The following is a 15,204-nucleotide window of genomic DNA, read 5'->3' as shown; positions in this document are numbered from 1 at the left end:
TGCATCAGATTATCCCCTTTCGGTTATGACATAGAAATTTGAAACACATTAAAATTGTATTTTGGTAAACGATAATTTTGACAACATAAAAGTGCAAATAAAATAAAAATCTGTAAAACGTTGGAACGTTTCGATCGCGGGGTAACGTCTTTGTTGTCCGTGTTTACCGGCGTTAACTCCGCGAACGTTTTTATGGCCCCTTCAGCTGGCTGCGCTCCATTTACCAGCCGGCGAGGAGACAGCCGTTAGAGATATCTGGGCTTGGGTGGTGCACAAGATTATACGTACAGTACAAAAACAACGTTCATCAATTTAATTTGGCTTTCGTCAATTATTTACTGTGTACAAGCTTTTATGTTTGGCATCCAGACTCTGAAAGGCTCAGCATATTGGTTGAAAATGTATGAGAAGTGAAGCCTTGCCAGTGCGGTCTAATTCAACAGCCTTTAGCACACATATTTGGAGAAGATAACGCTAAACGGAGTCACATAATACAATAAAAATAGTTCAGGAATGGCTTGAGGAAGTCAACAACGAATTTAGTGACAGACACGTGTGATCCACAGGGAACCCGCGTCTTTTAGAGGATGATACCGCAACTTAGAGGGTTTAGGAGAGTCCATGCCTTGACAGGTCAGGGCTATTTTGTCAGTAAAAGCGGGGGGAGGCAAAGCACTCTTAGTCAGGTATAATATAGTACATTTTTTGTCTTCTTCCCCCAGCTGCATTCCCCTCCATTTACATCGAAAACTCCTCCCTCGATACTCGTCAGTTCTTCCAGCTGGTCCATCGCCGGCTGATGGGTAAAGAGTGGATCCGCCGTGGAATCTACGCGCAAATCACTTTTCATTTTGCTGTTCGTTGCATGCCGTCAAAAATAAATAAAATTTTCCCTGCAGACTCAGAGCTTTAAGTCGGCCAGCGAAGGCCTCGTTTAGCTCCAAACAGGGATGGCCAGACATGCGGTGTTTTATTCAGGGGCCAAATTATGGAGATCCCTGGCATGCGCAAAGTCAGAGCTGCGACTGGATCTCACCCTCGCTTGTGGACAAACTTTCCGGTGAGGGGGTGTTAACTCATAACTTACAATACTTAACACGCAGGAAGACGTGGTTGATCCCAAGTTTTCAGTTCACATCTCATTGATCCACAGCTGGCGAGAAACCTCCGAGGGCCATTGGACCGGAGTGATGGGGGGGCGTGTGTGGACCCTGACTCAAACGGAGGACACTCTTTGGTACTATGTGTACACAAATCACGCTGGTGGGAAAAATAAACCTGAGAAGACAGACTCTTTGAGGACAGATGAGGAGGAGGCACAGTCAGTCCCCCCCACACTGGACGCTGAGGTGGAAGCTGAGATGCTGAGAGACTACTTCCAGCTGCATGTGAAGCTGGGGGATCTATACAGGGAGTGGGGGGCAGCAGACTGCCACTTCAAGGAGATTGCTGACATCTTTACAGGTCAGTGTGATTGTTTCATGCGTGCACAATTACTTCTTCACAGTGAATCCTGACCGAAACGTGTTGCTTGGTGTTTGTGCAGGTGTGCGGATGCTGCGTCAGGACCCCACAGAATGCCTGTTTTCCTTCATTTGCACCTCCAACAACCACATCTCTCGCATTCAGGGCATGGTGGAGAGGTTGTGTCAGGCTCTGGGCACCCGTCTCTGCCAGCTGGATCAAACCTCCTACCATGACTTCCCTACACTGTCTGCACTGGCAGGTGGACGAAACGTCGCAGTAGACTTAGCACGCTCGTTTTGTATTCATACGTTTTCCACATTTTATTTTATTTTTACGAAGAAGAAATTAAAAACTAAAAAGCAACTGGCTTCAGGGGCCACATAATTAGTTACCCGAGTTGTGTGTATTTAATCTATTTTTGAATGTGGCCTCAGATGTTTACTAAAGAACAAACAGCTTCATGAAGCCCAGGGAACACCACAGACTTGTCAGGCAGAAAGCACGGTTAGTTTATTAAACATTATCCCAAACTTTGAACATCTAACAGAACTCTGTTCAATATATCATCAAAAAATGGAAAGAGAGTGGCATGTCCAGGGTGTACCCTGCTTCTCGCCCATTGATAGCTGGAGATAGTTACCAGCACCCCTCTCGACCCCAAAAGGGATAGACATGTTAGAAAATTAATGAATGGATGGAAAATGGCAAAAGATCAATTCTCCTAATATGCAAAGATGTTGGAGACAAAATCAAAACAATAAGCTATGTAGTAACACAAATCCTTGCCACACTTTTCAGATTTCTTTTTTCTTAAAATGGTTGAAATGCATGTTTCCTTGGTGTGCTCTGATGGCGCAGGGGCAGTGTCCGAAATAAACTTCCTGATTCACCAGCCAAGTTGGCCGGTAGATATAAGAATCAACCGGCCAAGCAAATTTTTTACTGGCCAAAATATTAACTCTAACTGACCCCTGCCAAATATCTCCACATTATCCTGCTAAATACTTAGCTTGAACTAAACGCTAGTTGTTAGCAAACGGACGTGACGTAGTTGCTGTAGTTCTGCTGTCACGTATGCAAGTGTTTTGTGTACGTGCGCGTTTGTTGTCATACGAGTTGAAAGCAGAGGAACATAAAGAGCCATCCACCCAAACGATGACTGAAAAACACAACTTATTTGGTGCAAACATTTACTCGCCATGTGGCAGCTAGCCCTCTGAAATTTACTCGCCAAGCAGAAAATTTACTCGCAGTTGGCGTCTGGTGAGTGTTAATTTCGGACCCTGCGCAGGGGTAGTGGGCACGACCTGTGCATGGAGGCCTAAGTCGTCTACCTGGCTGACTTGGGCCCGAAGTCTATTGCCTCATGTCTTCCCCCCCGTCTCTCAAACCCCCTTTCCTGTCACCCTACTGTGAAAACACAAGCCACTAGTGCAGTGCTGTGAAAAACCCATTTTTTTCCACATTTTAAGCCATATACTACTTTGTATTGGTCTATCTTATTAAATCCTAATACCGAACTTTGAGCTTGTAGCGTGGAAAATGTAAAAAAGTATAACGGGAGTGAAAATGTTTGCAAGACACTGATGAACTGTGCTTCATTTTTCATGAAAGGCCGTTGGCTCTTTTACCGTGCACTGCAAAAACGGAACTAAAAATAAGTAAAATGTTCTTAAAATTACTGTATCTGTCCTTGATTTGAGCAGGTAGATAAGATAAATTGCCAATAGAATAAGATTTTTGCACTTAAAATAGGAACAACTCATCTCCATCATCTTATTTTAGGTGCAGGATGTCTAGTTATCTTTTTTTAGGGGTAAAAATTCTCATTACATTGGCAGATCATATTATTTACCTGCTCAAATCTAGGACAAAAACACTAATTTTAAGAAGATTTTACTTATTTTTAGATCCATTTTTGCAGTGTGATCCATTTCGTCTGATGTTTTTTCTTCTCCCTAACTTTATTATTTTTCAATCTCATTTTCTGCAGATACCTGAAGGCTGTCTTACGGCCTTCTTACTGTGTGTATGTTGTCCTTCTGATCCGCAGACAGCGGCGTCGAGGAACGTCTCAGGGATCTCGGCTTTGGTTACAGGGCGCGGTTCCTTCAGCAGAGCGCCAAGCAGATCCTGGACACACACGGGCCCCAGTGGCTCGACGGTTTACGGAACGTCCTGTATCTGGAGGCCCGTGACGCCCTTCGGACGCTCCCTGGTGTTGGCACCAAGGTACGACGGCACAACAAGTTAGCTCCTTACATTTTATTCATATTAGCCTGGAGAGAATATATTAAGACATTGGGCGATAACTGTATTTGTTGTAGGTGGCAGACTGTGTTTGTCTAATGGCATTGGATAAGTCTGAGGCCGTGCCTGTGGACACACACGTCTGGCAGATTGCTAAGCGAGACTATAAATTCACTGCTGATAACAGACAAAAGACCCTAACGGAAAAGGTTCACAGAGATATCGGTCAGTTTTTTACGCACTTTTGTTGAAAAAGTTCTCTTACCGCGAGAACAAAGCATCTAACGAAGCTTTTCTCTGCAGGAGATTTTTTCAGAAAGCTGTGGGGGCCGTATGCGGGTTGGGCCCATTCGGTAAGTGCCGTTGTCCAGTAAACGTCCCTCTCTTTTACGGTGGATCCTCTGTTACCACTGTTTGCCTGCTTTTAGGTTTTATTCTGTGCCGACCTCAAGAAATTCCAGAACCTCAAAGGAGATACAAGTTTGAAGCAGTCAAAGAAAGAGGAAGAGCGCGAAGGAGAGAGCAAGAAGGTAAAAATAAAAAGAGAGCTCGATGGACACGAAAAGAAGAGGAAACCGAAGGCAGAACGTCGGAAAAAGGCAAAGATCTCCGTCAAGACAGAGGAGGTTTGAGACAACAAATCTTTGATGTGATCAGGTCGAAATGGACTTGAATTTCAAACGTCATGTTTGTATCTACAACTTCATGGGCATTGGTGTTACTGTTATCACATCTCGGTTTTTTATCCTCAGGTTTTTACTGTAAAATTGCCTTGTGCTATTATATTAGTTCAGAATTGTCCAAAAAAAAAGAGTGCAATGTGAAATGTTTTACAAAATAAAATTAAAATAATATAGTTATATATTTTTTTTTAAATGATCGTTAGCCTTTGTATTTTTATATTTATATAGAAACTATGGCCATTAAGAACATCAAACGCATTAAAAATGACCATTAATGCTGCACTAAAACTGTATCTACAGAGTACTGAAAAGGTGAAGAAAAAAAACAACAACTGTCTTTTATAATTTTCCTGGTCTGGATGAGTTTGGTGACTTGTTTACGTTTTCTGGCTTTATTGTTGATTTTATTGTCTAAGATAGGGATTCCCAAAGTTGGAGTCAGGATTGTAACCTGACTCTTGCCAGATGTGTTGACGCCGTGTGGAGCTCGGCGGATCTACATCCACCTGGTGAGAGTCAGGTTATCAGGACTCCACTCAGGATCACGGATCAACCACCGTGGGGAAATTTCTGAGGGATCCCCCTCAGAAAATTCATTAAATGAAAAGGTAAAGTAATATCTCTGATCTAATAATTAGAGAGGAAGTTTTATATGATTGTTGATTTTTATTTTTTACTTCTACAAACAGAATAAAAATATTACTGTCTACAGGTCTCTTCCACTATGAAATTTTAGTATCCAAAGCAGGAATTTTTGGGTTTGGTACCTGTTACTTTGAATCGTCTTGCTACTGAAAAGTGCTTTATAAATAAACTTGCCTTGCCACTTGAGCCACTGCTAAGATTTTTAGAAGTCTGAATTTCTGATCTTCTCTGTGTTTTTAGTGTTTCCTTACCATACCCACTCCCGGATCAGTGCCTCTGTCTCATCTGCAGGTTCTGCTTTCTGCACTCTTAACTGAGCCCGGTTCCTCTGAAAGTCTCTTGCTGTCTTTCTGCAAAGTCGTCGTTGGCATTTGATTATGAAGAGGACCTAATAGGAATTTATGCAGCTTCAGTTGAATCGGTCTAAATGACTGGATTATATTGGATTAGTTTGACTGTATATTTCCATGTATCTGGACAGGAACCGGATGGCTCGGTCTCCTTAAAGTGCCATAGTTTGCATTTTCTGTGTGAACTGGCACAGTATGGATAAGGAGAATTTAATTTAAGGAAACGTTTTCTCCTCAAATGTTCAGAGAGGTGTATAAACAGACCTCGAAAATAACAAAACCTTTAAATGTGTAGGGTCCCTGCTAAAATAGGCCTCCAGATGGCAGCACACGTTAATCTCAAGACCTACAGCGGACCATGTGGTTTAGCCTGCTTTTATCAATTTTAGACCAAATGACATATTTTTTTTCCCCCTTTGGATTAAAATGTCTGCCAGAACTCTTGGCTCATCGTTTGAAAACAATGCATGGTGCCTGAGTGCGTGATGGGAGACGGCCAAAAGATGCCAAAGCAGTGGGTGTTCCTCCAGAGCATTCCCTGGATCAGAGTCTTATTTCTGTGATTTGGCTCCTAAAACCCAGCCTGGCCGAGCACCACAGCATCTGTATGTTTATCTAAAGGCTCTTTCAGACTGTGTCAGCTGATCCTTTTATTGCAGGGCTTGCAGTCATCTGCTGTCAGTGCTCGGGGCTGCTGTGACGGGCTCCGGTGACATCATGACCGCGTCTTCTAGGAGGCTTGATGCATGGCTGTCTCTGTGAGGGAATGACAGAGCAACATTTTTGCTTCGCCTTTAACACGCAGAGAAGCCGTCGGGCTCTAATTTGTGAAATGCTTCCTGACATGTCTTCAAGCAACTAGAGGCCTGGTGTTGTGTGTGTGTGTGTGTGTGGCTGTTCCATCTGTGGATGTCTTGCATCCATAGCATTGTTTTGTTTGTGGAGGAGAGTGCAGCCATGCGACTTAATGAAAATGTGAGTCAGCTTTCATCCCCACTCGTCTTCAGCTGGGCAGAAGCTGTGGCTCAGCTTAGGGGCAGAGTCACTGTGGAGGAAAAAAATAGAAAAAAGAGAGATGAGAGATAGGTCAGCGTGTGCAGAAGGTAGGAGCAGTGATGATGGTGAAGGCACAAAGAAGAGCAAGAGAACAGAGGCCTGCACGTTATGTAAGACGTGTCTCGGCTTGTGTTGTACCCTCAGGGGTGGTTCTCTTAAAAAGGACATTTTGCTGTGCCTACTTTCTCTAACAAGTGTCGCTACTTCCCTGCAAACACTTGGAGGGACTGCTATTATGAGCTTCCATATAGCTGAAAGGTCTCCATCTATTTCCAGAAGTTGTTGACAGCTTCTGGATGGGGATGTTTTGTGGTAGCAGACCTCAAATGGTTGGGACCTGTTAGCCAGAGTGTGTTCAGAGACGGTTTCTCTTTTAAAGTGGGTCATATGCAAAGGTTCCCCTTTAATAAATGATTTGTTTAGCAAATTATTCAGACTTATCCAGGTTAGCATAACGCATAAAGGTTAGGCTGGTTTTAAAAATGCGAGTGTAAATGAAATGCAATGAGTAAAAATAGTTTTACATTTTATTGTAAACTCCATACAAAAATGTATAGCCCAGTAGTTTGATATAAAAGCTTTTCATTTAAGCTTTAAAGCCCCAGTGTGTAAGATTTTCATCCTGGCGCATCATCTTGTGGTGCGCTAAATGAATTACAAATGACCTCACCAGTAAGCGTAAAGACTACTAAAGAAGTTGTGGAGGGTCATAAATATGGCAATGCAAACATGTCCTCAATGCGTTTGGTGCTAAGCTATTGCTAATAGCTAATATGGTGTCAAACGGTTTTTGGTACTGTTTCCAAGCCCACTTGTTTTTTTTCTAAAGTCGCTTGTAAACTCCTTGAGTCGTGTTTTTTGTGGTCGTGTATTTACTTATTTTGGGTCTAATATAAGCCACTGTAAACACAAGTAAAGAGACCCGCTTCTGCTGTAGAACTACAGACAGTGAACAGGCCGGCTGGTATCCCTCCGCCGAGACACATATCTCACATAAACGAGCCATTTCTACCAGGACAGAGTAGTGCCTGCCCCACACTGCCCTGTTGCTAATATAAAGCCAAAATAAACTTCACTGTTACAACACGGCACATCCCAGTGGGTGCACCGGCACCTATGTATTTATAAACTACTAATTCTAAGTTACACTTTAATTTGTTGTGTTAGGTTATTAGACTTTGCCAAAATATGTATTTATAAAAGTAATACTTGATTGTTGCTGAATAAAAACCAAATTAGTTACACACTGTCCCTTTTAAGATTTTTTTTCCCCAATTTGGTGCATTTGTCATGATTTAGATTTTCGGTTGTTTTGCTTTTGACTTTTCTGGACGTTTCCCATCAGCCTGTCACCTCTCTTACCTGACTCCGCCAGATAGATTTGCTCCGCATATCCATCTGGAAACCTTCCGTTGAAGTAATTTTGGGAAGGGGCGAAAATACTGGTTAGCTGATTGGCCTATGTTGGTGATAGACGGGCCAAATGAACCAATCAGATTCGTCGTCACTCTGTTACGAGCGACGACGAAAACACAACCACAAGCCAAGCTACTCTTGCTGCTGCAGGTAAAGGCTCGTTAGCTCAGCAGAGAAATACTCTGTAATTCCGATAAAACTTGCTCGATAGCCACGCTAACGCTAGTTTCATCGGCTGAAGCCGCCATGTTCTTTAGACTGAACTGACGCGCTTCCCGTTGCGTCACACCTCAACCCGCCTCAAAGCCAACGCTGATTGGACGTTCGTTTGGTGAACGGCTCCAAATTTTCTTTAACGGAGAGTAGCCAGACTGATCTGCGAGTGAAACCTTGAAAGCTCGCGAGATCAGGATGGTCTCACGAGGCTATCACCTCTCAGCCATCAGCCACTATCCAATCAGCTCACCCACAAGTCAATTAGCCTTCATCAACTCCACCTGCTGCCAGTAATTACATTCATCTCTGGTCACCTGTTCACCGGCCTACATATAACTGCCTCAGCCAACTCATTCCTGCCAGGATGACTCTTCTCTTCTCGTCCAGTTTGATGTGCCCTGCCTCTACCGGTTCATGTGTGCTCAGCCAGCTGGACTCTTCTTTTAAAAGTTGCTTGTGTCTGCATGCTGCAGTTCTGCCTGATCTGGTGGTTCCCCGGTCCGCATTGCCTAATCTGGTCTTTTTCTATCCGCATCTACTGGTTCCCCTGCTCATCCCTGCCCGCCTGCACCCTCTGCCATTACTCATCTGTTCAAGTCTGGTTCTGCTTGTCTGCCTCACCTGCCACTATTCATCCCTTACAATAAACCTTTTAAAGAAATGTAACTCATTCAACATCATTCAATACAGCATTTTCTTTTAAACAAAACTATAAGGAAGTTGTGTAACTGAGACCAATGTTAATTTTGATTAAAAGTAACAACACTTTAAAGACTGTTTTGTTCTACTCTATTCTATTTATTATTATTATTATTATTATTAATAATAATAATAATAATAATAATAATAATAATAATAATAATAATAATAATAATAGATGAAAAATACAATTTTCACTACAAGTAAATGTGTTGTATAAAATTGAGTAGTATGAAGTCTAAACTCAGTGGCCAACCTGTTCATCACTTAAAATTAATCTTGCCTGTTTTACTGAGAATATTGAATTCAGTTTATTTATATTGGAGGCATTCACAATGTGTCATCTCAAGGCACTTCACCGAGTCATACAGATAGACTGGTTAGAAGTTTCTTATCTAAGCAAACCTGGCAGATTGCATTGAGTCACTAACCAGCAGCATTCACTACTCCTGGATGACCATATAGTGACAAGGACAGTTACTTACATTGCGTTTTTTACTTTCCCTCACAATCCCTCATACCAAGCATGTATGTAGCGACAGTGGAAAGGAAAACTCATCTTTAACCGGAAGAAAACTCCAGCAAAAGCAGGCTCAGTATGAACGGCCATTTGCCTTGACCAACTGAGGCGTTGAGAAGACAGAGCAGAGACATAAAAAGAGCACAGAATCACTGACCTAGGAGGACTTTCTATTTTAGATAAACGTAAAAAGGTAACGGCAGTACTAGCTCCTTTAGTGGCCTCATCTAGGAGAGGAATGCCGATAAGCTCCGAGTCAGTTTTCAAGCCGAGAGGATGCCTTTATATTATTAAAGCTATAATTGGTAATCCTGTTTTGAAACACTTTTTGTCATACTGGGCAAATGGTCCTTAATACATTATATTAGGGGTCACTAACCTTTTTAAAACTGAGGGCTACTTCATCGGTACTGTGTCATATGAAGGGCTACCTGTACTGACCTTTGAACTACAAGAGTCCAAGCTCACCTTAACTTTACGAAATATAAATATGTTTTTAATGCTTTGGTTATTTTTAAATCTGTGAATACAACTATGAATAAAAAGGAAGAGCAACTGAATAAAATAGTATTTTAAGTGCAGCTCACTGGAGGGTAGTGATATTTTTTGAACAGGCTTGAAGGCACCACATATGTTCCTGGGGGACTACATGGTGCCCACAGGTACCATGTTGGTGACCCTGCATTATATATTCAGAAAAAGGTTAAAAAAAACATAATCTGTGGGAGCTGCAGGCCTGCAAAAACCCTGACCAATCCCTTGTGTTCGTTCCCACTGGCAGGGATTGGTCAGGGTTTTGGTCCTGCCGTTTTGTAATGTGCAAAATGGTTCCCTGAGTTAAACTTACTGAGAGGGTAGCAGTGTCACAACCGTGTAGGCATATGATCCGTTACATTACTTCATTTTACAATATAATAATGAAAGGTATATTAAATTACAATGTATTAATATTACATGAGGGGGTGTAACACACACTGTTAAGCTCCAACAATGGATGCTTCTTCTCTTTAGCTCATTTGTAATTACATTTAGTTTGACTGTCAGAACCAAAAGAAGTTCCTTCACCTTAATGATTGTACTATGAGTTTTAACAAAGAAAATTTAGATATTTCTTATCTTTGCAAATAAGGCTTTTGATTTCAATTGAGGAGAGAAAAGTGAATTATGACTGGCATTTTGTTTTAGGGGTCTTTTTGGTGATATTTGGTCATTCAGACAACAAAATTGCTTCTTATGCTGAATGTTCAGAGATAAGAAGCCTTTGACACTCAGTTGTTGACCATGTTGAAAACTTCACCCAGTAGTGAATCCCTCCCTAACTTTCATCTGACCAAACCAACACACTTCTCAGTTTTACTACTTGTTATACCTTTTATAATATGTTTAAATACGGTGTTAAAATAATTTGCGTCATTGCATTTGGTTTTTATTTACATTTTACAAGGATTCACAACTGTTGTTAGATAATGGCTGTGCATTTTAAAACATGGTATATTATGGGTTTGGAGGATATTATGGGTTTCTTCTTTGCATTCAAACACATTCCCAGTATGAATCATTTTGAACATGTTACAGTTTCAGCTACCTTTGGTTTCTTTTCAACACGTTACTTTAGTTAATTTAACACTGTGTAACACCAGACCTCAAAATTTTAAAATAGTCTGTTCATAATACAAATTATATATTTTAGTTAAAAGTAAACTTTATCTCTTTAAGGACAATTCATCTCTATTTTAGTCTTGACACAATTAAAGCTGGTTATCAGGATGATGGAGAAAAACATGATCAATGATTTGTGAGAAACCTAACAGTGTTCTCATTCAACCATTGGAACGACTAGTCTCTTTTTTCCCCCTTCTTCTGTTTACACAGATGGATTTTATTATTCCACAGTAGTGACAGACAGTTTGATATAGTAGTAAGACGGAAAAAGCTTAAGGAGCAGCGTCAGTTCACCTTAGATGTGGTGAAATCTAACACTTCCAGAGGCAGCTGTGACGGAGCCTGATGGACGGGGGAGGTGGTCCCCACATGGAGGTCTGATTGGGGCCCAGAGATGGGCTTTGTTCCATAGGATGAAGGGAAACCACAAACTTGGAAAAACTGCGAGTGCAGTGCTGGCAGGAGTTTTTCAGATCTCAAGCTCCCCTGACCGTGAAGTGTGTAGACGTTTGCAAACAAAGATTTTCTTAATAAAGGGGGCTTATTTTGTCAGGAAAGACGACAATACACACCTCCTGAAAGGGCCCTCGCTTTTAAGGCTAGGATTAAGACTCAACAGCTCATATTTTTAAGGAGGACTGCTGTGTTTTCACCAGTTAAAATTCAGAGCTGCTTTAAGGATCAGTTCAAATTAGTTCTTTGTGCCCAAGAAATAAAGGAGCCACGGGCCTATCCACACACAAAAAAGGATTGCTAAATAGTTGTAAATGAGGAGATATGAAATGATTTTAAAAAGAGTGGGAAAATAGTACTACAGTGACCAGTTGTAGTAAAGCAAGTCTTTAAATAAGTTATCTTTTAGCATTCTATGCATGTAGGATTTAATTTTTGTGTGTAGATAAACCAGGTTTTGTTTGGTAAATAGTATAGGGTGATCATTCTTTTAATTATACATTTCAAAATGTAAGTTGTGACACCCAAACAGCTTAAAATGCCTAAACCTCTTTAAATAAACTCATCTAAACTGTTTCCTTCTGATCGGAATCGCCCCCTCGTTCACCTCGTACTACACTAATCTTGTTACAGCTGTCAACACTCCTCTCATGTTACAGCTTCTCAAGAAGGAAATGTGAAACAAAAGCAACAAAAACGTCTCCTGCATTATTATATCCAACTTAACGGCCATTTCTTAAATAAAACCCATTTCCAATTTGGATGCTGTGATATTAGCCATAATCTATGTGCGATAATGTGATTAGCATCCAAAAGTGTTCCAGCTCCACCTGTTCAAAGCCTTCCGTGACCCCTGCTTGCTCAGTAGTAATTTAATGGCCTTAAGTCAATCCTCTGAGCCACACAGGTTATTTTAGGACTCAGCTCTATGGTCCAGAGTCCAGACGGTTTGATGAAAGTCCAGAATACACAGGAAACTATTGTAGCTGGGAACGGTTCCCGTTTGTAGGCCGGTTGTGAATCCACACCCACGGCCTTTGTCAGATGATGTCTGTGTCGGGGCTTAACCGGAGCAGAGCTGCAGTTGTTAGCAAGTCCAGACTAGAAAGATGTAGAAGTCATTGTAAAAACAGAGACGTCCAGGCGAAGCGTGACGGAGTGGCGCTGAGCCGAGGTTCAGCATGAGGAAACTCTATCAGCTCGGCTCAAGGTGGCTTGTTCCCTCTCTACACACGCAGGTTGGGGTGTAGCACAGCAGGGAGAGTGTTTTGTTTCATGCACAGCCCTGTGCTCGTCTTACTGTCCTTGTGGCGGCTGCACCAACAGTCCTGATGTGTTTCTTTTTGTTTTGCTTTTTTGTTGTAGCTGCACCCTTATTTAGTCGGGACAAAAAATGTCCTGCCAAAAAACAAGTTGTCACATCTACATGCCTCTGGTGATATTACATATAAGGCAAGTGATCAGAGTGCTTTTGAGCAAGTCAGTTAGTAGTTTTCTTGTTGTTTTCTCGTTTCTTGGGGCCAAAACAGACTGGACTGCACAGGTTTCATTTTCAAAGACCTTCAGTCAACATTTCAAGACAGGTCTCTTGATCCATTGAATTTTGAATTTGTGTTTAGGGTTAAGTTGTTCTGTGTCTGTAGCCATTTTTCCTCAGACCCTTCCAGAATTATAACGAGTGCTGGGCAATATATTGAGATTTTTTTAAAAGAGATATGAGACTATCATTTATATCGAGATGGTCTATGTTGCAATGTAATTATACTTTTATGTATTCCTTTAAGGCTTTTTTTTAGCTGGTTCTTATATATCTACAGTTGTTTGTTAAAACATGTGCCTGTGAGACATTTGGGATGAAGCTTTGATTCACAGATGTCTTTTTAATAATTAGTTTATGACAAGAAAAACATATCGAGATAAATATTGTACATCGACATTCAGCCTAAAAATATTGCGGTATAATTTTTCTGCATATCGCCCAGCCTTAATTATAACCACTACACTGCAAAAAGAGAACTAAAAATAGTAAAGTAAAATTTGTTTGAAATGAATGTATTTGCCCTTGATTTGAGCAGGTAAATAAGACTATTTGCCAATGGAATTAATAATTTTTACCCCTAAAATAAGATAATTAGATAAACTGCACTTGAAATAAGACGATAGAGAAGAATTGTTCCTATTTTAAATGCAAAAATATTATTCCATTGGCAAATAGTCCTATTTACCTGCTCAAATCAAGGAAAAATACTTAAATTTAAGAAAAAATGTCTTATTTTTAGGTCTATTTTTGCAGTGTAAGCATTTAGTTTTTTAGATGAATGGTAAATACTATTTGTTCCAATATCACCACCCTCTGTATTTATACCATTGCTTCTTTTCAATCATTTGTCTGATTCTTCTGTTCTCTCCTGACATCTTGTATGTTTTCCACCAAATGTTGATCCTCCTTATCCCCCAGAGTTTTAAAAGTCTCTTTTTATTTGTACCTGCGCATTCATTGAATGTCACGTCACATACTCTCAGCTGCCTCCTATCTGCGCTTGAGTCTTCCACTATCTAAGGGGGGGACCAAGTTGTTTTAACAATAATACTGTGGACTGACTGATGCATTCAATTAAGATGATTATCAATTCCTAAGGAGGTCTCCTGCAGCATCACCTATACATTCATCAAAAATGATCCCCGACATTTTCTATAAACAAAATAATTCTTGCTAAGTAAAACATTTCAGTGACAAGGGCTTGCAGTTACCTATAAGGTTCAGGGTTGAGGGTCAAATTCAGTTTTAAACACATGATGGTGAACTCCATGCAACTCCAATGTCAAAACTCGTTGGTGTGTCATAACGCTGATGAGGATGAGCAGATCAGCTCAATTTGGGCACTAGTCATTTCATTGCAACAACATTCCAGACATCCATTCATATTCTCTAACCACTTTCAGGGTTGTTGTGGACTGGTGCCTTGCCTCTTTTTCAGTAAAAAGAGGCAGGACACACTCTGGTCAGGTCACCAGTTGCCATCACAGGGCAACATAGAGACACACAGGACAAACAATCATGCACACACACCTGAGGGTGAGACCAAATGACCTAGCAGTCGTGTTTTTGGACTGTGGGAGGCAGCCAACGTACCAAGAGAAAACCCATTCATGCTCAGGCAAAACATGCAAACTCCATGCTGATAGACCCCAGGCCGGGATTCAACCCCAGGACCTTCTTGCTGCGAGGCAACAGTGCAGCCCCTTTGCAACCCCACAATGGAGACAGATTCTGACACAAAGTCTTCAGAAAATGATATACATCCATCCACTTTAAGTATTTGTTCATCCTTGCAGTATGATGGGTGGCTTTCTCCGGGAGTCTAATTGATTATTATTATTATTATTATTATTATTATTATTATTATTAATATTATTATTATTATTATTATTTCGTTACACATATGTTCTTTAATTGTCAGTGTATTTTTTTTATTTTTTATTGTTTTGGGGGGGGGGGGGGGGCAGACCACAAACCGTATCTTTAAAGCATCTTCTCCACATTCTGCAGGTTTAATACAATCTTTTTAAACCATTAAAATTTGATTTAGATCCTAACAAACACTGCCAAGAATCTGGACAGAGGTAGACTACCGGTCCTTTCTTCGTGGACGAATAGCACATGTCCCCTCGGTACTCTATAAACAGGTAGACGAAATGATCCTCGAGAGGTAGTGTCAGTCAGCTGTTGCGTAAGAGGCGCGTCAGGCGGTCGGTTGGTAGGTAAAGTAAAGTCAGTCCTGTTTAA

The 15,204-nt window shown here is 41.0% G+C and overlaps 1 protein-coding gene across 4 annotated transcripts; it reads left to right on the top strand.

Annotated features, from left to right (window-relative positions):
• Positions 1–274: 274 nt before the first annotated feature.
• ogg1 (8-oxoguanine DNA glycosylase) lies at positions 275–4,949 on the top strand. Of its 4 annotated transcripts, none has more exons than XM_036138739.1 (9): positions 275–633; positions 723–803; positions 906–1,060; positions 1,154–1,464; positions 1,547–1,726; positions 3,521–3,699; positions 3,795–3,942; positions 4,021–4,070; positions 4,146–4,949. In XM_036138739.1, exons 3-9 carry the CDS (start codon positions 951–953, stop codon positions 4,347–4,349), a joined length of 1,182 nt encoding a protein of 393 aa, XP_035994632.1. In that variant the 5' UTR covers positions 275–633; positions 723–803; positions 906–950; the 3' UTR covers positions 4,350–4,949. The 4 variants fall into 4 exon arrangements, with proteins under 4 accessions (XP_035994632.1, XP_012717733.2, XP_035994648.1 ...); XM_012862279.3 differs by having other exon boundaries at positions 900–1,060; XM_036138755.1 differs by lacking the exon at positions 275–633 and having other exon boundaries at positions 692–803; positions 900–1,060.
• Positions 4,950–15,204: the final 10,255 nt, after the last annotated feature.

The sequence above is a fragment of the Fundulus heteroclitus genome, chromosome 1 (assembly GCF_011125445.2).
Source record: "Fundulus heteroclitus isolate FHET01 chromosome 1, MU-UCD_Fhet_4.1, whole genome shotgun sequence".
NCBI classification, from domain to species: Eukaryota; Metazoa; Chordata; class Actinopteri; order Cyprinodontiformes; family Fundulidae; genus Fundulus; species Fundulus heteroclitus.
The sequence above is the reverse complement of the archived record's forward strand: the minus strand, read 5'-3'. Positions and strand labels throughout refer to the sequence as shown.